Source organism: Gadus morhua, chromosome 19, assembly GCF_902167405.1.
Source record: "Gadus morhua chromosome 19, gadMor3.0, whole genome shotgun sequence".
In the NCBI taxonomy this organism is placed as follows: Eukaryota; Metazoa; Chordata; class Actinopteri; order Gadiformes; family Gadidae; genus Gadus; species Gadus morhua.
In genome coordinates this window covers 17,392,366-17,415,373 of record NC_044066.1, presented here as the reverse complement: position 1 = coordinate 17,415,373, position 23,008 = coordinate 17,392,366, and the positions used below count along the sequence as shown (strand labels likewise).

Below are 23,008 nucleotides of genomic sequence, written 5' to 3'. Positions count from 1 at the left end.
AACAAAAACCAAGCAAAGGACGGCCTGGTATGAACCTGTATACATTTACTGTATACGAGCCCCTGAGAGTGCATGAGTACACATATAAGTGCATAAAAGTTTTAAGGGGCTTCATGTGATTTGATTTAAACAATTTGCAACTCCCCGACTTTCACTCTGGGAGCAGATTTCTATTATAATTGAATAGAGGTGATTCGGAGGAAAGGGAAGGGAGAGACGTCTAAGATAGGATAAAGACAGCTACGTCTGTTCATTATAACGTGCATTGTGCCCACTCACGCCACTCCACTTGTCAGTTTATAGACTATGTTTATTTATCATTATAACTTGATTCAGCTTATGATTATCAGGTGCTTGCTTTCCAGTGCTCAATGCGTGAACTTGGGCAGGCTGCAGTTCACTTACCGGCCAAAGGGGTCAGTATTGAGAGGGCATTTCAGATTTTTTACACAAAGTCCATTTAATGTATATCTTTGTCAGGTCATTCAACACACCAGGGCATCCAGGTAGACGTTAGTCCATTGAACTTGCTTAGACTTTTGGCCGGCCTTGACCATGGGCCGTCCCAGAACATCCAGGTACTCCTGTGCAAAAAGGAGAGGGAGAAGGAGATTGGTCAGGGAACACTGTTGCAAGCACATCCACCATCTGAACACCAGAGGGCGCACTCAACATGAAATTTTTTTTTACCTGAGTGTTTATTCTGATGGCACCTATCGATGGAATCTCGTAGTAGTAGCCTGGGACAAACAATTGATCACATTCAAATATAAATTCAACAAAATAAAACGGAATAATTTAAAAACGTCTCATATCTGTTTTAAAATGTTGTTGCTTGATATGTCACTGATTGATTGAGATCTTTATTGTCTAATGTTGTGGATATTCATCTTTGGCCCCAAAAACATACACACAGACAAGACTGCACAGCCCATACGATATACAGGAGCTTCAATTTGAGTGGACTTTGTAGAAAGCAAGTGTGTTGGTTGTGATCAAAGCAAAGCAAATCCCTGTGGTACCTCTGTTTTCGCAGGCCATCGACTGGATTGGTCCCTTGTCGTAGTTGTGCTGCCCGACTGAGAATGTGAAGATGCGCACCTTTGGGGCAAGGGGCAGAGAGTCAACACGCGGATTGGATTATTTCTTTCTTCTTGCAAAAAGGAAGAGCCGACAGCATCTTGCAGCTAGTGATTAAGGATGTGTGTGTGTGTGTGTGTGTGTGTGTGTGTGTGTGTGTGTGTGTGTGTGTGTGTGTGTGTGTGTGTGTGTGTGAGTGAGTGTGTGTGTTGCTTTTAGCCCTACCTTCTTGTCAGAATTGTATTTGTTAAAGATCTCCGTTGCCTTTTCCTCTCCTCCGTCAGTGAAGAGCATAATGATCTTGTTGCAGTTAGCCCTGGACGCGTTCATCTACGACACACACACAAGCAAACGTACACACACCACACACAAACAACATTATGGGATTTATTTTAATCTCATTTTCCACAATTCAATCAACAGTCTTTGCGAGACTGCATACATAAAGAACAATGTAAACTAAATATTTCTAACTCCGGAACTTTCCATTGCGACATTCAACAGCCTTTTATATAAGTTTGGTTATGGAAGCAAATCAATCGTTCTGTTGCACAAGTGAACCCAGTTTTGCTCCATTCTGAAGAGACAGAGTGAAGAGAGCCAGATCTGTTCCCTTTCCCGGCCTAGGATTGTGTGTCCTGCCAGGAAAAAGGAAGAATGTTTTCTGTTGAAAAGCTCACTATGAGGCTCCCTGCTCAACAAGTTGTACTCTGTGATACAACCACCAGAGGGCGCTTTTGGCTCACATTAGAAGGTCTGAATCTATGGTGACATTTTAGTATACGCTCTCTTTCCTCCAATCACAACCAATTCAGTATCTTCGATTAACCCATCTAAAAACAACTAGCAGGATGACCATCGTTCCCACAGAAATAGCCAGAGCCACACGACAGGCATAAACACACAAACACGTAATCACACAGTGACATAAAGACACACAGACACACACAGACCCACGCCCCCACCCCCTACCAGGGCAAGCTGCTCGAAGGCCTTCTCGAAGCCCCCGCGGTAGTTGGTGATGCCCTTGGCGGTGATGCCCTGCACGGCCACCTTCAGGATCTTCTTGTTCCTGACGTTGGCCTGCACCAGGTTCTGGAAGCACGCCGCCACCTTGGCCGTCTCATGGAACTGGAGGGGGGTGGGGGGGGCCAGGGGCGGGGGGGGGGGGGGTCAAGGTTGGGAGGTTTTCAAGGAGAAGAAGACGGCAAGGATGGGAAAGACGGTGGGATAAAGGGGCGAGGGGGTCCTAAGCTTTTTCTGGTTTCATTTCGGGGACCCAAAACACAATCTTGACCCGAAGGCCAAACACTCGGAAAACTCTGGATCCTTTTGTGAAGAAGAAAGGGTCGCGCTCAGAGTTTTCCCGGAGTTCCGTGTGTTGTCTGAATGGGCGGCAATTTGGGTCCCGGGTCATGGTTTAAGAAACGCTAGGATAAGGGGGCCATAGGGAAGGCACTCACACATATTTGGGGTAATGCACGGTTTAAATATGTGGTGGGGAGAGAGAGATGCTTTGGACAAGCCAGGAACGAAATGGGATGTTTCCCTTCATTTACGTAACTTCTCGGACTAATGGGACAACATCTAGTCTTCTGTTTATGTAACGTCTCTAAGCATTAATTTACGACTGAATGCCTAAATCATGCATTTAATAGTATTATGGAGCAGGAATTTCTATTTGAACTGAATTTTGACTGAATAACACAAACCGAATGGAGCTGAGGGTGGAGAACATGGATTTGTAGGAACAAACAGGTCAGGAATGTGAGAAGTGACATGAGGGTGTGAAAATAGAGCAACAATTTAGGAAATGAATGACAACATTGCAGAAATGTTAGACGCTTAAAGTGAAAGTAAAACTGCATAAAATATATCCTGCGGTGTTCAAAGAGTAACTGTATAAACCAAATGATGGTGCCACAGATGGAGAGCAATTAATTAATGCACACACAAACACCAACATGCACTCTACAGGGTAGTGAGACATGGGTCATTAACAACAAACATCTGGACCAGCATACAGCAGGCCACCATTAATGACGTTAACACACCTGCACGTACACACTTACACACTTACACACACACGCACACACACACGCAATGTGGGTGTTGATTTAGGCATGAATTCAATAGCACATTTCTCGTTAACTTCTTAATACCGTCTAGTTGTTTATGTGTGTTAGAAAGTGTGATATGTGATAACGTGTGTGTGTGTGTGTGTGTGTGTGTGTGTGTGTGTGTGTGTGTGTGTGTGTGTGTGTGTGTGTGTGTGTGTGTGTGTGTGTGGCCTTGCGTTACCCAATCTCTATACTAAGGCAACATGGCATAACTTGCAACGTCAGGAAAATTTGATATATCTGCTGGAATGCTTTTGTGCATGATTCTGCATTTGAGAGAAGGCAAGCAGGGAGGGAATGAAAAAGAAAGAAAGAGGAATTCAAATATTTAAATCTACCTGGTGACATTTACTGCATTTACATGTCCTGGCCTTTACTTTGAAAACCAACAAGAGTTCAGACAACATCCACCCCCGCTCAACCCCCCCGCGCTGCTTGGGAACTACGGCAGCATCTCCAGCTGAAATATCTGCAGTACAATGGAGGAGATTTTCTTTGGGATGCTGGCTCCGAGCCACCAATATACTTATAACCCAGCATCTCTCTGTAATTTAATAAGCAGTCAACAGGGCTTTGAGTTAGCTAGTCGGACCGCTCTAAACAAAAACACAAGCCCTCACTTTTATTGAGGAAATGGAAAGAAAATGTAATTAGAAAATACACAAAAGGCCCCCCCCCCCTTCCACCCGATTCATATCAAAAGCTAACTGGAAGGAGAGAAAAGCATTTGTGCAGGTCCATTACGAAGGAAGAGAGGGAGTGGAACAGAGAGAAGAACAAACGTTCAGGGAGAGAGTTGGGAGGTTTGGGGCGGGGGGGGCATCCTGATACCAATTGCATCCCAGTACACATCTGCAGAACATTTAGAAGCCTGCTTTTTTAATTTCTATATGAAAAGAAAGCATAATTTTCCTGAATCGGTTCCTCTCAAGATCCAAGGGCTGATAGGAGGACAGGAAATTATGCTAAAAAGTTTGATACATCATAATTGACACAGCATTAAGGGAGGAGAAGTATATTTCTGGTTGCTAGGGCTACATGTACCTCAAAAGAGAAGCACACGCCTTGAACTGCCTTGACAAAATGCTGTCTTGTTATTCCAGGGGCGGGCCATGGCATGCGTTTAGCCAATCAGAGTAATCTGAACCAGACCAGTCTACAACTTGGGGGTCCGTTCTCCTTTGACTCTATCAACACTATCAGAGGATTCAAAAATGACCGGGGCTTTAAGTGTTACCAAGTCAGGTACAACCAATTGACAAAGAGATAAAGGAGAGAGAGAGAGAGAGAGAGAGAGAGAGAGAGAGAGAGAGAGAGAGAGAGAGAGAGAGAGAGAGAGAGAGAGAGACAAGGAGAGAGAGAGAGAGAGAAGACAGGAGAGAGAGAGAAGACAGGAGAGAGAGAGAGAGAGAGAGAGAGAGAGAGAGAGAGAGAGAGAGAGAGAGAGAGAGAGAGAGAGAGAGAGAGAGAGAGAGAGAGAGAGAGAGAGAGAGAGAGAGAGAGAGAGAGAAGACAGGAGAGAGAGAGAGAGAGAAGACAGGAGAGAGAGAGAGAGAGAGAGAGAGAGAGAGAGAGAGAGAGAGAGAGAGAGAGAGAGAGAGAGAGAGAGAGAGAGAGAGAGAGAGAGAGAGAGAGAGAGAGAGAGAGAGAGAGAGAGAGATATGAGAAAGGACAAAAGGAAAAAAAGAATTTAAGAAACATAACAAGACGGGGAGAACAGACAAGGTCTATACATTGTCCATTCACTAATGGATCTCAGAGCTCTGACCTGAGTCAGTGAGTGCTCGCTGCTGCCTCAAAAGGCTTCACATTTCACTGAGCATGGAGGAAACGCGGACCACCTCAGCAAAAGGCAACCACAAGCTTTGAAATAAGCCCTCGGAAATACTGTTGAGAAGGAACTCTGGGGAGAATATGGGTTTCCTGTGAGGGACTGTTTGTCTTCAGTCACTTGCCTTCTATTCATAACTCAAACTCTCTATTTTATGTTTAGGACTAATGTTGAGGTTCAGAACATGACTTCATGAAGAGCCTTATCTTTGACGTACACTGATGTACTTTATTGCGGATTCAACAAACTCCTGTTTCTTTCGGGTCAGTAAAAGGACATGTCTAGTAATATTAGTGAACGTGTGTCCCTGCAGTAATACGACTGAGCCACTGGGGGCGCATGTTTCCATTCTATATATTCATAGACCAGCTCCCATCCATTCCTTGGGGGCGTTTGCTGGACCTGGGTATTTGCACAGTGAGGTCAAAGAGATGCACTCTTTCCCTCCCACTCTATGTCTCACACACTCACATCTCCTGTTGGTCATGTACAGACAGAAAACAGCCAAACACACACACACACACACACACTCTAAGCATATAGTATGTGCAAACTAAATGCACTTGAGCACAAATGATTGCACACAAATGATAAAGATCTGTCAGTTTACTGCCACGCTACATTAGCTCAAAGAGGTCACTGGCTTTTCCACACACACACACAGACACACACACACACACACACACACACACACACACACACACACACACACACACACACACACACACACACACACACACACACACACAACATCTGTGTATGAGCATGAAAAGGCATGCGGTTATAAACACAAATAAACTACACTATAACTTTAAATGCCGATACTGAAGCGTGGATCGCTTCAGTGGAGTCCAGGTGTGAGACAGGCCGTGTGTGTGTGTACCTACAGGTGTGAGACAGGCCGTGTGTGTGTGTGCCTACAGGTGTGAGACAGGCCGTGTGTGTGTGTACCTACAGGTGTGAGACAGGCCGTGTGTGTGTGTGCCTACAGGTGTGAGACAGGCCGTGTGTGTACCTACAGGTGTGAGTCAAGTCGTGTGTGTGTGTACCTACAGGTGTGAGACAGGCCGTGTGTGTGTGGACCTACAGGTGTGAGACAGGCCATGTGTCTACCTACAGGTGTGCGTCAGGCCGTGTGTGTACATACAGGTGTGAGTCAGGCCGTGTGTGTGTGGACCTACAGGTGTGAGTCAGGCCGTGTGTGTACATACAGGTGTGAGTCAGGCCGTGTGTGTGTGGACCTACAGGTGTGAGACAGGCCGTGTGTGTGTGGACCTACAGGTGTGAGACAGGCCATGTGTCTACCTACAGGTGTGTGTGTGTGTACCTACAGGTGTGTGTGTGTGTGTGTGTACCTACAGGTGTGTGTGTGTGTGTGTACCTACAGGTGTGTGTGTGTGTGTGTGTACCTACAGACACCACGTTGACGTAGTCGTCGTCAGAGAGCGTCTCCAGCATCTCGCTGACCGACGTCCGGATCAGCTTCAGGGTGAGGCCTGACACGCTGCCGCTCCTACGGGGGGAGAAGGAGCAGCGTTAAAGGGGAGGTCGCTGTGAGGCCGCGTTAAAGGGGAGGTCGCAGTGAGGCCGCGTTAAAGGGGAGGGCGGAGAGAGCAGCGTTAAAGGGGAGGTCGCTGTGAGGCCGCGTTAAGGGGAGGTCGCAGTGAGGCCACGTTAAAGGGGAGGTCGCAGTGAGGCCACGTTAAAGGGGAGGTCGCAGTGAGGCCGCGTTAAAGGGGAGGTCGCAGTGAGGCCGCGTTAAAGGGGAGGTCGCTGTGAGGCCGCGTTAAAGGGGAGGGCGGAGAGAGCAGCGTTAAAGGGGAGGTCGCTGTGAGGCCTCGTTAAAGGGGAGGTCGCTGTGAGGCCACGTTAAAGGGGAGGTCGCTGTGAGGCCGCGTTAAAGGGGAGGTCGCTGTGAGGCCACGTTAAAGGGAAGGACGCAGTGAGGCCTCGTTAAAGGGGAGGTCGCTGTGAGGCCACGTTAAAGGGGAGGTCGCTGTGAGGCCGCGTTAAAGGGGAGGTCGCTGTGAGGCCTCGTTAAAGGGGAGGTCGCTGTGAGGCCACGTTAAAGGGGAGGTCGCTGTGAGGCCGCATTAAAGGGGAGGTCGCTGTGAGGCCACGTTAAAGGGGAGGCCTGCTTCAAACGGGTCTGGTGGAAGAAATCAATATCAACAACATCGACATGGACCAATCACGTTCAATCAAGATTCAGATTAATAGTGAATAGTGAATGTCCATCTTTTCCAGTATTTCCCCGTAGAAACCGAGTTGATTGAGCAATACTCTCCAGACCGGGGATAGCAGAGCCTAATGGCTCCTCTTCAAGTACTCTAGTTCAGAATGTGATCCATACTCATTAACTCTCACTTATAAATAATAATCAAATTAATGATCTTATGGATGGATAATTTACCCCATCCACGCACATCTCTTGATGCATCACCACACACACACACACACACACACACACACACACACGGTAAAAATCCATGAATGAGTCATTCAAGAGATCAAGTTAGATTTAAAGTGCGGCAACAAGACATGCATGATACATGGCGAATAACCAACAAAAGGGCTAGCATCATTAGCCCACAATAACGACACGAGTTGAGTTGCATTCACAGTATCTCCACTAATGAGCTATCATACGGATCGAAAGCTGCTGCACGGGGGCACACGTTGAGCCACTACCTCGTTATTCAGGGTCCAAACAAAGACACCTTCTGACTTTAACGGTATTTTACACCGCATTGTCCCTTTGCCTGGAAATGGAACTGATATGATTCCAAGCAGGAGTCTAAATACAGCTCTTTGTGGCTTCCAGCACGTAAAAAGCGACAAAAAACAGTTCTGTTCTGTCTGACATTTTGTGAAATAATTTCGTTAGAGAAACTACAACTTGAGTTTGCTTACATCTGATATTTCACAGAGCTGCTTTCTAATTAAGTCCTTGGAGCTACGCCAGAAAATCCATTCTGGAGTGCACTTTATCCCCCGGCCCTATAAGATTAATGATGTTAAATTACTTTTGCTTTATGGATGATGAAAAAAATATATAGTTGTAATAAATACAGAGCTGATATAGAGTGGCAAATTGAAACCCATCAATCACACTCAATCTGAAGATGTCCGAAGCAGGAAGCTTGATAATCAATAATCGGTATCGCTGGTCGTGACGCTTGCACACTTCAGCAACCGCTTCTCACAAAAACTGAAAGAGCCTCAAGTCCAGGCTACCCTGAATGTCTGCTCTAATTCCAGGTGTTAATGAGAGGAATAAACAGTGAAGCTATGAATAACATCGTTGGCATTATGACTAAACGGTGGTCGTTTTGGCTTTGGACGAGCGTTGAGAGTGAACAGTGAACTCCCCCTCATCACTCCTGGCGTGTTCGAATGAAATGGGAATGGACCGTAGAAATAAACAACCGCTGAATCACAAGGTCGGCACTCACGCATCCACCAGGATCAGCATGTCCTTTGGAGAGGCTGCTCCCTGGATGTACCTGGTGAGTCAAAACACACACACACACACACACACACACACACACACACACACACACACACACACACACACACACACACACACACACACACACACACACACACACACACACACACACACTTTTATTAGAAAAGCCCTAAACTTTCTTCCATTTCCATATATTTAATATCCACTTTGCTCGCCAACTTCCGTGTCTGGCTCAAAGCGGACGAACATCACTCTGTGTTTGTGTTTCTATAAATCTCGCCTTGATTTCATTCCTACCGGCACCGCGTCCTTAATGTATCCCCCGATTAACACAAGAAACTTGAAAACTGTTTACAGGCCAGCCCAGTAGGTGAACGTGGTGAGGTTACATGACAGCGTTAAAGGAGTATTGCTGAATGTCCCGACAGCATCACAAAGCTTTTGTGCGCACAACCCTTTGAAACCCACCACCCTTTAATCATCCCATTCCCCTGATGAGATTAAAGTGTGCGTGTGTCTTTGTGTGTGTGCGCATGTAACTATGTGTGTGTGCATGCATGAGTGCATGCATGTGTGTATACATGTGCGTCTTTGAGTGGATGTGTATCTGTTTGAATGTGTGTGTGTGTGTGTGTGTGTGTTTGCATTAGTGTGTGTTCAACAGAACAGGTGCGCTCTGTGAGCCTGGTTTACATGAGGCTCACTAATCTCAGTAACATCAGGCAGTTTAATGAGACTCGGTTCTATCCCATAATAATAATAATCAGACACCAGTCTCACCAGGGCCGCCTGCGCACGTCGTACAGGTCGATCTTCTGCTGGGTCTTACTGGAGTCCATCCAGGGGGACGCTGGGGAGGGGATTGAAGTCAACAGAAACAACGTTTCAATGGTGTCCTATGGGCAGACCTGAGAGAGACAGGCCTCTGATTGGCTACAGAGACAGGCCTCTGATTGGCTACAGAGACCGTCCTCTGATTGGCTACAGAGACAGGCCTCTGATTGGCTAGAGACAGGCCTCTGATTGGCTACAGAGACAGGCCTCTGATTGGCTACAGAGACAGGCCTCTGATTGGCTACAGAGACAGGCCTCTGATTGGCTACAGAGACCGTCCTCTGATTGGCTACAGAGACCGTCCTCTGATTGGCTACAGAGACCGTCCTCTGATTGGCTTCAGAGACAGTCCTCTGATTGGCTACAGAGACTGTCCTCTGATTGGCTACAGAGACATGCCTCTGATTGGCTACAGAGACAGTCCTCTGATTGGCTAAAGAGACAGGCCTCTGATTGGCTACAGAGACACTCACCTGGGAAGAAGCGAGCCAATCCGGTGGCAGAGCCGAACACCTGCCACAGCAGAGAGGGGTCCTCCTCTTTGTTCTTGCGGAACACATCCTCCAACGCCTCGGTCCAGTTCAGCTCATTCAGCACGATGGTGGCTGCACGCACACACGCGCGCGCACACACACACACACACACACACACACACACACACACACACACACACACACACACACACACACACACACACACACACACACACACACACACACACACACACACACACACACACACGGGAAAATCATTATGAGTACATAGTTACATGCTGATCCTGAAGTAGACCGCAGCCCGTATTGATAAGATGAGCCCTTCTCTTTCGCCGTTGCTTTGGATGAGAGTAAACATCGTGCATTGCTCTGGTAGACCCTACACTGTTCAGCACAGGAATAGGCATTCACTCCTGACCTTTGACCTCTTGAGAACCCTAGCTGCAGCCAAGACGTTGCTTCACTACACTGCCTACCTACTGTATATCAGGAAGCCTCCCGTTCAAAATCAAACAGACAAAATCACTAGAAAGCGAATCAAACCAACGTGTACATGCTGTTCACATATTAATGAAGAAGGAAAGAAGACATCCTGAGAATCTGATGAAGAGCGAGGAAACCGACAGTGTTGTCTTTGGCCCGAGTTCAACGGCGCCATCGGTCTACTCTGCCCACGGGGCCGTGAGTATATTGGGTTTTTGTTGAAAGATTGTTGCATTGAATGCTAAAGTCGAAACCGCAAAGCAGAAGAACAGATCCACCTCACACACACAAACTCAAAATGTCAGTCGCCCTACGATATATATATATATATATATATATATATATATATATATAGATTTTTAATCCTCTAATCTTCGTCAGACCAACGTAGACCAATGTTTTCGAAGAAACGGAATTGATGTCGCAGACCCTGATTTCCTCCCCATCCGTCACATGAAGCAGTACCGTCTTATATAAGAGAACTGCCGAGCGTGACTGTTACTCTTTAAGGGCTGGAGCCCCCCCCCAAAGGCTCGTCTGCGTGACGTCTGAGTCAGGGGGGAGACTGTCTCAGCCAGGGAACTCGCTGATCACTTGTTGGAACTGCTCTGCATGGATGTTGCCGATCTGTGTTGCCATGACATTCAAAGGAATATAAAGGTGCATGACAGAAGGATTTAAGGGGTGATGTATTGGTTGATGTTTGGTTGGATGGCACGACACTGTGTATTAACGGCTTTGTTTCATCACTGGATGCTATGGCCAAAAAGTCTGTAAGAAAATGTGTTTTTATTTTATTTTACATGGAGATGAAAATTTCATTGGATGAACCAGAGGAATTTCTCTAAGTGTATTAGCATACATGCTAGTTTACAACACCTGTCCAGGTGTGTCTGTTTAGTATGGTAACAACAATAGTGTGTATCTGTAGACATGGGGTTATAAAAGTCAAGTTCTATTTATCTATTTATTTATATCTATTTCAGAAATGGTTACAGACAGCCAATCAGAAGCTCTAAACCACAACACACACACACACACACACACACACACACACACACACTGCTCAGACCGTAACAACAAGAGTGGAAGCGAAGCCGAGAAAAAAAGAAGTCTCTGATCGAAGGTGAGCCGGCGGACGGGATTAATCAAAGCACCGTCCCCCTGGACACGTCCATCTCATCACAGCCACGCGTCGCTGGACCACGCCCCCCCCCCCCCCCCTCCCAGGAGCAGGGATCGCCTTGGCAACCCTCTCTGTCAGCCGCCCATCCCACCTCCCAGGGGACTGCAGAAGTGTTTGCACTGTCTGTGTGTGCGTGAACGAGTGAGTGAGGGCGAGAGAGTACGTGGGTTTTCCCTTGCCAGTATATTTTGTTTGTGGGAGGGAAATAATGTTTATGCTTACCTATACTAAAGTGTGTACTTGAGGAGCAATGTGTGCGTGTTTGAGTGCGCATGCACACAATTGTTTCTTTTTTCTGTGAGAGAAATAATGTGTGCTTCTGCGTAGCTATACTACGATGTACATTTCAGTGGGAACGGGTCCGTAGGCGTGTATGTGAGCACGTGCGTGCATGTTTGTGTGGGTATGTTCCTCCGTGTGCCCGTACTTCATCACTAATGAGCGACAGAGGGGATCCATCAGACCCGGGTCACTCAGAACTACCCCCCCCCCCCCCCCCCCAGAGACCAATCAGTCAGGGGGGACATCCCTCATCCTCACGCCTCTCCATCCACTCAACACCATCCGGTTCGATCCCGCCTCATCGCCACTTGGTCACCTGGACCCTCCCCAAGGAGAACTGACTCACGGCCGAGATCCATCTGCGTGTAATCACCTGGCAGCCTCAGTGGCTCTAGGCGGGGGCTGGTGACCAAGAGAGGCTGATAAAACAGCTCACTCATGCACTGGCGTCCATTTAACCCATAGAGGGCAATTTGAGTCCATATTTACATCTCATTGTGCTTCTGAGTCACGTTATGCACCTGGAATAATCCTCATCACGACTCTGTACTTCTGGAATAAGTGTCTCTAGGGTACTCCGTTAATAAGGTTCATCAGTGCTGAGGAGGACGGTGAGGGGAAGGGGGAGGGATGGAGAAGGGGAGGCTTTGGGTACCAGGCCGTGCCGGTGTCGTGCCTTCGCTGGCGGCCGGCTGGGAGCTCTCAGTGCCCGGGTGTCCCTCAGGGTGATTACAGGGCAGGCAGCTGACAGGAAACCCAATAATCAGCACATCAGGGAGGACCATCCACTCAATAAACCCGCTGCTGCTGTCACACACACACGCACACTGGCACTGACACAGAGACACACACAGTTAAAACGTGGACACAGACACACAAACACACACACACACACACACACACACACTGACACCGAGACACACGCACGCACACACAAAAACATACGCACACACACAAACAAACAGAAACTCACAAATCATGACCACACGCACGCACGCAAACGTACATGCATACACACACACACACACACACACACACACATACAGACTGCATGCGCGCACACACACATTCACACATTTACCAAGCTACAAATACCCGAAATTGTATGTAAGGTGATTGGAATAAAGGAGAAAAGGAGGGAAATGGAGGGAGAAAGGCAGAAGGAAGTGAGGAGAAGGAGACCCAGGAGGAAAGCTACAGGGACATCTGTTTGATGTAATGAATACGGATAGTTTGAATCGATATTGATGAAAAACCGATAAGACACACACATTTCTTTGTGTTTGTATTTATAAATCTCTAAATGTCTACTATTCAAATCCACCTGTTGTTTAAAGACATAATATAACAACAGCTCTACTTCTCAGTTCATAGGAAATATTTGATGGATAGAAAATTATACTTGGAAATATAGTAGCATTGAAATGGTATCTGAATCAATAGAGTATCATTGATAATGTATCTGAACACACACACACACACACACACACACACACACACACACACACACACACACACACACACACACACACACACACACACACACACACACACACACACACACACACACACACACACACTTCCCCTGTATCCTGAGCTTCACAGCATTGACCATAAACCCCACGGACTCACAAAATATCCTTGTGCGCATGTGTGTGCGCATGTGTGTGCGCATGACAGGTGCCACACCCTCGTCTTCCTAATGAGAGTAAAAACAACACATACAGAGCCATTCAGTCCCAACACACACACACACACCTCCGTACACGGTTGAGTAATGCCCTCAGCCACCCGTGAGTCTCTTTCTCGGTCTGTCCCTCGTCTCCCTCTCCCTCTCTCTCTCTGTCCGTCACACACACACACACACACACACACACACACACACACACACACACACACACACACACACACACACACACACACACACACACACACACACACACACACACACACACACACACACACACACACACCTTTTTTTTGTCCTGCCGGGCCACCCTCACTGGAGCAGCAGGGGAATAGATTCCAATCAACAGTAAAGGAAGAGAGTGGGAGGAGGGAGAGGGAGGGGAGGGAGAGGTGAGGGAGGAGGGAGGGAGGTAGAGGGAGGAAGGAGGCAGGGAGGGAGAGGACAAGGTCGGAGGAGGGGAGGGAGAGGTGAGGGAGGAGGGAAGGAGGTAGAGGGAGGGAGAGAATGAGGGAGGGGGAGGAGAGGGAGAAAAGACAGGAGCAGAGGCAAAGGCGGAGAGAGGGAAGAAAAGGACTGAGGGATGGAGGGAGGAGTGAGAGACGAGAGGATAGGAGAGGAGAGCAGGAGGTGGGGAGGGAGGGAGGGATGGGAGAGGAGAAAGGGGGGAGTGGTGCGCCAGATGAGGGTGTGAGAGAAGGTGAAGGAGAGAAGAAGGAGAGAAGAAAGAAGAAATATGCTAGAGGAGAGGGACAAAACCCTTTAGTGTCTCGCCCTCTCTCCGTTCCCCTCTGTCTCTCCATTGAAGCAGTAAATAAAATCACAAGGGTGACACAGTGGACAAAAGTAAGTAATACAACCTTTCAGGATCGGCCCTCTTCCGGTGTGTGGGTGTGCATGTTTGTGTGAGTGTGTGTTTGTTTGAGTTCATGCAAATTACAGCAGAGAGAGTGTGCGTGCGTGTGTGTGTGTGTGAGTGAAGGTGTTTATGGAAAAGGTCATCAGACATTCAACATAAAGATACAGGACCACACACAAACCAAAAAAAACCCACACAAACAAACGCACACTTGCAGAAACATCGTCATGGCAACGCTGGCAGTCCCAGACAGCCAGAGTTGCATCAATGTGGCAGCACAACCGAGAAAGCGACACACAGACACAGAGAGACAGAGAGAGAGAGAGAGAGAGAGAGAGAGAGAGAGAGAGAGAGAGAGAGAGAGAGAGAGAGAGAGAGAGAGAGAGAGAGAGAGAGAGAGAGAGAGAGAGAGAGAGAGAGAGAGAGAGAGAGAGAGAGAGAGAGAGAGAGAGAGAGAGAGAGCCATACATATAAGGAGAGGACAGGACATTAATGCCTTCATGATGAACTGAAGGACAGAAATACGGTGGGATGGCAATGGGCAAAAGGGAATGAATGGGTGAGAAAAGGACACGAGGTCAGAGGTCACCTACCGATGTGTCAGAGAGAGAGAAATTCGAGAGAAAGGTATGAAGAGAGAGAGAGGCAGAAATAGAAGAGGGGTGCACGGAGTGAGCGAGGAAGGGAGAAAATGAGAGACAACGATGAATCACATTAGTAAAAGGACAACCAATCCTCCCTCTCTACACCCTCCAAGCCCTCCCTCCATCCCCCCGCCCCAGCGAATGCACACCCCTCACTCATGGTTAGACTCATTTATGGTAAAAATAGACAAGAACATTCGGCCATTTTTGAAAATGACAAAAATGCGCTCGGGCAGTCGGCCGCTGTCCCTCCAAACGGGTCTCAAAGCGTTTCCCCGTTAAAGTCGCTCACCGCTCGGATCGAGAGGCCGAGACGCACGCAGGCAGGCGGTGCATCCGTCAGCGAGCCACTCCTTCAGCATAAGTAAAACCTTCCTGCAGAGGCCTAATGCTGGACTTCATGTTCTTCTCTTGAATGCAGTCATCGCCCCGCCTCCGCTGGCCTCGCGGTCACATCGCATCAGCCTCACGGAGACGGCATTGATGTCGTCAACCCCCAGCATTCACAGCCTTTACTGTCTCTCTCGCTTTGTGGTGTTCACTCTTCCACCCTGTGTGTGTGTGTGTGTGTGTGTGTGTGTGTGTGTGTGTGTGTGTGTGTGTGTGTGTGTGTGTGTGTGTGTGTGTGTGTGTGTGTGTGTGTGTGTGTGTGTGTGTGCGTGTGTGTGTGTGTGTGTGTGTCCATGGCCTGGATGTCATTTTGTGTATCAGTGGGTTTATGTTTACTCCAAGAATAATGACCAGTACTGTGCTTGTCTAGCGCGTGTGTGTGTGTGTGTATGTGTGTGTGTGTTTCTAACACTGGACATGCTGTACCCATCGGTGTCCTGCAGTCCGATGATTAAGCTCTCAGGGCTGTGACGCAATGTGTGTGTGTGTGTGTGTGTGTGTGTGTGTGTGTGTGTGTGTGTGTGTGTGTGTGTGTGTCTCTCTGCTAAACCCTCATTTGGCCTTCATCACTCTCCTAAGCAGGGGACTTTGCAGCGGCCATATGCAGCGTATAAATAAACACATCAGGCACAAAGCAGAGCAGGGACCCCACCGGGCAGACCCTGAGCGTTAGGCCCTCACACGCTCCCCTAACAGGAAGAGAGCAGCCTGCCTGCGCCATACAAGGCTCACACACATCCAACACCCAAATTAAACAAGCGCCACCACCCTCAGCCCGCCCCCTGCCGCCACGCGGACTGGCGTCAGGCCGCCGCCACCCCCCTGGTCCCCCCGCAAAGTCGACAGGGGGGAGGGGGGGGGGGCGTGGAACACCAGGCAGGGCGAGCGTGGGCGAGGACCTCCCTGACCACGTGATTAGCCGTCGACAAAACACGCGTCACTCTGGAAACCGACCCACGGATCGAACACGACAACATTCCGACGTCGATGTTAATCCGGCGGATGTGGTTCAGCCGGTATGGGGTCTTGTTTATGTGGGTCCAGCAGACCCCCAGACGCAGAGTGTCTGGGGGATGCCGCGCTCCGCTGAGAATAATTCAGGGTTCGTGGGGCTGGGGGCTCGGGGGGGAATCGGTCAGGCTCAAGTCAGGGTCGAAATAAAGACAAGGAAAAAAATAGACTAGAGCGCAAACTTTGGGCAGTATCCTCCCTCCAGCACACCCCGACGAATACGCCATCGCTTTGCCAATTTGCTTCAGTTATGTCAAAGTGCGCCCAAGCTGCACTGCATTAGACCGTCTTAAAAGGTAAAAGCAGCGTGTTGGACCCAAACCTTTTGGATCGCCGGCCCAAATGAATGTCATCGCTGATGCTACTGTATATCCGATTGGCTCGAATGACTGCCGGCAACTGCAGTAACACAAGTTTAAACACAGATGGCGCTGTCGCTGACGTGTTTCTCCGTGACCCCCGGTTGACTACCTGAAGCGTTACCTCGTGTTATTTAAATACCTTTGGAAAACACTTTTAATGTCTCAATGTCAGTTCGGTACTCTTATAACGACGAACCGAATGCTTAGCGGCTTTTTGTTATTGTTTGTGCATACGCAAATAAACTTGCATTTTTTATTAAAACATGCTGTCTTTCCATCCTTTGGGAAACATCAGAAGTGAACTCCACTCCCAGACATTGAACCCTCAGTATCAGTGGTGGCAGGGCCGTTGAGTGGGGCGGGACAGGAGGACGGAGGTTCCAGTGTGTGTGGGAATGCGAGGACCAGCTGGTGAACCCGGTGACAGGGAGGGCAGGGCGCTATCTGGTCGACCACTGCCCGGTCGAGAGCTGGGTTATATATAGCCTGGAGTGGCCTAGGTCGGCCCGGGCGGGCAACCAAGGGGGGGGGGGGGGAGAGAGAGAGAGAGAGAGAGAGAGAGAGAGAGAGAGAGAGAGAGAGAGAGAGAGAGAGAGAGAGAGGAGAGAGAGAGAGAGAGAGAGAGAGAGAGAGAGAGAGAGAGAGAGAGAGAGAGAGAGAGAGAGAGAGAGAGAGAGAGAGAGAGAGAGCGAGCGCTTGGAGGCTAGGTTTTGTGTCAGGAGAGTGAGGACTGAAAAAGTGGACATTACAGCCGACAGAGAGAGCGAGAGCGAGAGTGAGAACGAGAGGGTGAGGAGGTGAGGGACAGACTGGAAAAGAGAAGACAGGAGAGTAGCGAAGGTAGCAGTGAGTGGCAGGTAAGAGAAACACGCAGGTGTGGAGTGCGGATGTGTCATCGTGTATAAAAGGTGTGAATCTACACCCCCCCGCACTGGACAGGGCAGGTGTGAGGGAGAGAGAGGGGGAGTTGCACCCACGTAAGAGATGCAGGGGTGTGTGTGTGTGTGTGTGTGTGTGTGTGTGTGTGTGTGTGTGTGTGTGTGTGTGTGTGTGTGTGTGTGTGTGTGTGTGTGTGTGTGTGTGTGTGTGTGTGTGTGTGTGTGTGTACTCACGTAACAGGGTGTCATATCTCTTAAATCATAATTACACAAAATTGCCTTTGTTTTGTTCTATTACCTGAAGTGTAGCTTTCCATGCCGCCTTATGTGCCCCTTTCTATTTGATTTTGTTCTTTGATTTGGCTCCACCTCCTTCTGTACTCCCGCCCACATTCCCGAGAACCCAATAAGTTTCCCGCGCCCCCTTCCCTTTGTTCTGGTTCCCTTGGGAAGAGGTGTGTACATTTATTTTGTGATCAAATCTTTGACCATCTTATAGCTTATCATTCATTATATTAGTTATTTTGATTATACATTGTTTAATTGAAGTCTGGGGTAAATATCTATCCATGCATAGATTTCAGTGTTTTGGGGAACTTTGTGTTTTGTTGCGATGTCCTAGCATGCACCTGACCCTCGTGTAGTCATGCTAGTTCCCCTCCCCCCTGTGTGTTTCGTAGAGGAGTTGGAGTAAGGGCACTTGCTAAGAGGAAGCTATTTGTTCATGTGTACCTTCAGGTATGTCTTTTATTTCTTTGATTTCAATAATTTTTGTTATAATATTGTATGTATGCCCTTTGTTCTGGTTCCCTTGGGAAGAGAGGAGTTGGAGTAATGGCACTTGCTAAGAGGAAGCTATTTGTTCATGTGTACCTTCAGCAACGAATAAATGGACGTCGGAGTTCCCGAGTCCGGACAGATCGTGGGTCACGTCGTTCATTAAAAAAAGAAAACACAAAGCAGATTCAGCCGGTCACTCACAGCCATTGTATATGTCCGTGGGGATGTGCACGGCGGTGGTGTTGTAGGACACCTTCCGTTTGAAGTCGGGGTCGTCCTGGAAGTCGTCTGGGACAAAGCGTTTATTCGTCTGGTTAATCTGTAGGAGACATAAACAATTAAGACTTTACGCGGTTAAAACCGACCTCCAGAGGTTTGGACCTCCATCCATTCCCTGTGAGCTATAGGGCTCTGCAAGTGAAAGTGAAACTAAATCATTTAGAAAGAAAATAGGCATCTGATGTGATTTATGTGCTAGATATCATTATTATACCACGGTCTGGGGGAATACTCGATTCTGATGGCTGCAGGTTTGCATTAGCTCCTGATATACGGACTCCTGCCAAGTAGTTCCAGTCAAATTGTCTGTTCAGCCTTCAAAACGAGAGCTGGTAAATTGTGAAAAAATGCATTAAACTGTAATCAGAAAAAGCTTTTATATGCTATAGACCCTATAGTATTTGTTTTATAAAGGCTGGGACGAATTTCAAATTATAAATATGTACACTTTATGTTGAAAGTATAGATAGACTGTCACGATTCCCATTGAAACGAATGGCGCGGTGATTCGGTCTTGAAAACTAGAACTGGTAAATTGTAAAAAAAGAATTAAACTGTAATCAGACAACGCTGTTATATGCTATAGACCCCAGAGTATCTGTGGTATAAAGCCTGGGACGAATTTCGAATTATAAATATGTACAATGCATAACGTTAGCTCTAAGGTCCGTCCTATTTACTGGAGGAGTGAACAACGATCCGTTGCATAAGTACCTTACGGGAGGGTAATGGTTGTTCCAGGAATTAGTCAAACCCTCAGGCGTTACCAGGGAAACAAAGTTATGGCTTGTGAAAAGTTTTAAATTTGGATTGTAAAACGTATGAAAATATAAATGAATGGTCTTAATTTATTTTCGTCGTCCATTAATTCCTGATAATGGACACCTCGTCGGGCATTATCCCTTACTTATAGAACATATTATTATTTCTTAAAGTTAATAAAGTACTGGCTAATCTCATAAAATACTTCACTTTGTTAAACTCTAGTATGAAAGGCAAATATTTTTATAGTTCATCAACTTTAAGTGGCAGTATTTATTGAAGAGCAAGTCCACTGAATATTTTTAATTGACAATTCCGTCGACTTGTGAATGCGCTTTAGAAATATAAAGCCACACGCGTTACAGAATGAAACTGCAGATCCAATCTGCATCTTCAAATAAGAGTCGCACCGGTTAAGACATTCATTCTTTAACACATTCGTGATTTCATTCATGACTCGTTTTTGGGGTGTTTCCCTGTTCAATAACCAAAAATACTCCTTCAAAGAAACACATACAAACAGAGTTGTATGTGTTATACACGTACAGTCTCATTTGACTCCATGACATGAAATTATTTTATTAACGTGGGAAGGAATCGTAACGAACAACTGTGCTTAATGTAAAAGGACATTTAAACAGCTGATGTTCGAGTATAAACTGCCCTAATATAGTTAACAGACACTGAAAGCATTAAAACAGAAAGGGCAGGGAGAGCATTCTCAATGTGTGTGTGCGTGCGTGTGTGTGTGTCCGTGCTCGCGTGTGGTGTGTTATTTATGCCGGGGATGCAGGCTGGGACAGTGGTGGAGATTGGGCGTTGATCCCAGCTCATCCGAGCAGACAGATGACTTCCAGGGCCAGCGAAGGCATTGGATATCTCACGCATGTTCAAGTGCCCCTGGAGCATGATAGAGAGAGCTACACCGCCCACGCTCACCCATCCAGCGCAGCAAAACCAATACAATAGTGGCAGGAGTCATCTATTCGAGCACACATGCACAGACACACGCACACACACACACACAAACACACACACACTGGACATGCACACACAGCCTTCACTTGAATGTCTTTTGGAGCTGGGTCACAAACCCAGAGGCTTAAGCTATATGGATAAATGGTGTATATAAGCAATAAGGGTGTGCGTAAATAATTCTGTGCTAACACTATCCCAGCAAAGCAGATGGGGTTGCCATGGTTATTACGACGCAATGGCCAGCCAAGACCCTCTGCCTTAGCTGTTGGGGGGACACCGCATGCACGACTCGGGATTGATCAGATGTAATGGAGGGTAACGCAAAGCATACTCACGCCATCTTTGGAGTTGTAGTAAATAATTTCGTCTTCCTGTGTGAAATGGGAGAGATTCAGAGAGAGATGCAAACGGGTGAGCCACAAGGTCAAAAGATAACAGCGGGAATGTATTAGATGTATACAATAAAAGGTTGCGTTGAATTTCCTGTGTTGTTTCCTGTCGTCAGTGAAAACACTAGCAAGGCGCTAACAAGCTAGGTTAGCTTCTGACATATAACTGCCCAGGGGTATATGTTTACTGGCAAGCACCACCTGCCTACAACCTCACACTATACAAGCTAAGAGTAGCAGCAACACAAATAGGGAATTTTGACAGCTTCCACTACTTCTGTATACAGTAAACGCCAAGCTATTAAATCAGCTCCCAAGTAGCAACTCAGTCCTCAACCTTACACAAAAACAATCCAATCAAATCGATTGAGAAAGTCTTGATAGTGTAACACATTTCTTATAAATTAACTAAGTATAAATGCTAAATTTGTAATTTATTAATTGGTTGTCAAAATACATTATATTCAGAAAAAAAAGTTGAGTTTGCCTACATTTGGCAGAAAAGTTACAGCGATTTTTCAGCCTTCTGTAAAATGTTCATTCATAAAAAATACATTTGCAGGCCTGTGTTATACTTCCTTAATACACAAGCTAATGGAAGCTATTGCCTGAGGAGTGCACAGGCAAAGTAAGTGTGAGTGCGGAACGTGTGTTGGTGTGTGTTTATGTTGGCGTGCGTTTATTTGTGTTGGGGCACACATATGGGTGTCACAACGGGTGCAAATAATCTACTGATATGTAAAATATAAAGCCAGACTTGATCTGGAGCCATCATGGCTTTGTCTTAGTAATGAGATTTGCTATCCTATTATGATAATTACGTTGGATCGTGATTGACATTCGGCAGCACTTGTTCTATATTGTATGTAATCTAGCAAAAGCTAATGGATTTATAGCAGATCTGGCCCAGAGCCATCTCCTTACCGTATAATCATCCCTCCACTCGTGCTCCATCTGATATTTCTCTGCTTCTGAAGCCAGTCTCTAAAATAAATAAAGAAAATAGGGGAGAGAAAGAGAACAAGAGAGAGACGGAAAGAGGAAAACATTACAATTATTTCATCAAGGTTCAAAGATGAACTTTCGAAATCAAGTCAGGTTTATTATGTAACCACTAATTCAATCGGGCTGCTATAAATGACATGCTAACTGTGTTAGCCATACCCTTTTAGTTATTTTTTTCAAAAAGGCGTACAATCTGAATTGGGATCTACAAAATATAGGAAACTGAAGGAGGATCTTGTTTGGGAGCTACAATGGCAAAATGCATTCAGAAATCACCCAGAATTTCAGACCCTTTAAGAATCTTTCCAACATGTTATTTTATTTTGGCTCATTAATGTACAAACTGATTTCCGTTATGAGAAGAATATACTGTATATATTTTTTAATTATTAATTATTTTTTAATATATTATTAATGACTAGGCAGCGGCGTGCTGGCCGGATATAGAAGAAGCACATTTGAGAGGGAAAACACCTCCGTTTTTTTTTTCTCACCGTTGTAACATTGTAGGCTACAGTTGGCTTTAACACTAGCGAGCTAATATTAGCTTCCCGCTATGCTTCTTCATGTCCCAGATATGGTCCTAATGAGTAGGTTAATGGGTTTATAACAAGGGGGGGTCCACCTGGTCCAGAAACACACTGTACTGTTGATTTCCCCTGGGAAACAGCAGAACACTCTCTCTGTACACGCGGCTTCTGCTCTACGGATTTCAGTCACAATCTCTGATCAGTAAATATCGAATGTATTCATTCAATTATGTATTTTTTTTATCAAATCACAAGATTCGGTTAACAAGAACAAAAGGAGTACACATCCACACAAAACAACACAAGCAGTTCTACATTATGAATGTAAATATATAAACAAATCAATTCCGGTTAATGATTTCGAAATGAAACCCACAGAATTATTCTGCCAGATTGTCTTGCGAGTGCGCAGCGTCCCTGAAGACGAAGTAGACCACTATGCCAATTCTCTTAGACCCACTAGCCTAATTATCTCACACCTCCTGTGAGGCACAGTTAACCAATCACAGCGCTCTGTTAATTGTCGCTTTTGCATTCATGTAAACTGCATGCAGATGTGATTGTCATTATGAGGAGCAGTCATGTTGATAAAGGACTTGGCTACAGGTGGTTTATATCGCAGTACAGAGTGTCTTCATTAAGGAGCTCCCACAATGAAATGGGCGAAATTAA

General features: G+C 46.6%; 1 protein-coding gene across 3 annotated transcripts in view; it reads right to left on the bottom strand.

The window, feature by feature from the left end:
* The window catches only part of cacna2d1a (calcium channel, voltage-dependent, alpha 2/delta subunit 1a), a 92,803-nt gene that overhangs the window by 40,586 nt on the left and 29,209 nt on the right, over positions 1 to 23,008 (bottom strand). For all 3 annotated transcript variants that reach the window (XM_030341657.1, XM_030341658.1, XM_030341659.1), the window contains exons 4-15: positions 21,726 to 21,785; positions 20,748 to 20,783; positions 18,595 to 18,712; positions 9,811 to 9,942; positions 9,284 to 9,353; positions 8,487 to 8,537; positions 6,445 to 6,544; positions 2,053 to 2,211; positions 1,306 to 1,410; positions 1,023 to 1,101; positions 691 to 740; positions 495 to 584 (exon numbers count right to left, since the gene is read on the bottom strand). In XM_030341657.1, coding sequence (XP_030197517.1) covers positions 495 to 584; positions 691 to 740; positions 1,023 to 1,101; positions 1,306 to 1,410; positions 2,053 to 2,211; positions 6,445 to 6,544; positions 8,487 to 8,537; positions 9,284 to 9,353; positions 9,811 to 9,942; positions 18,595 to 18,712; positions 20,748 to 20,783; positions 21,726 to 21,785 — 1,050 coding nt within the window. The remainder of the gene's footprint in view (positions 1 to 494; positions 585 to 690; positions 741 to 1,022; positions 1,102 to 1,305; positions 1,411 to 2,052; positions 2,212 to 6,444; positions 6,545 to 8,486; positions 8,538 to 9,283; positions 9,354 to 9,810; positions 9,943 to 18,594; positions 18,713 to 20,747; positions 20,784 to 21,725; positions 21,786 to 23,008) is intronic.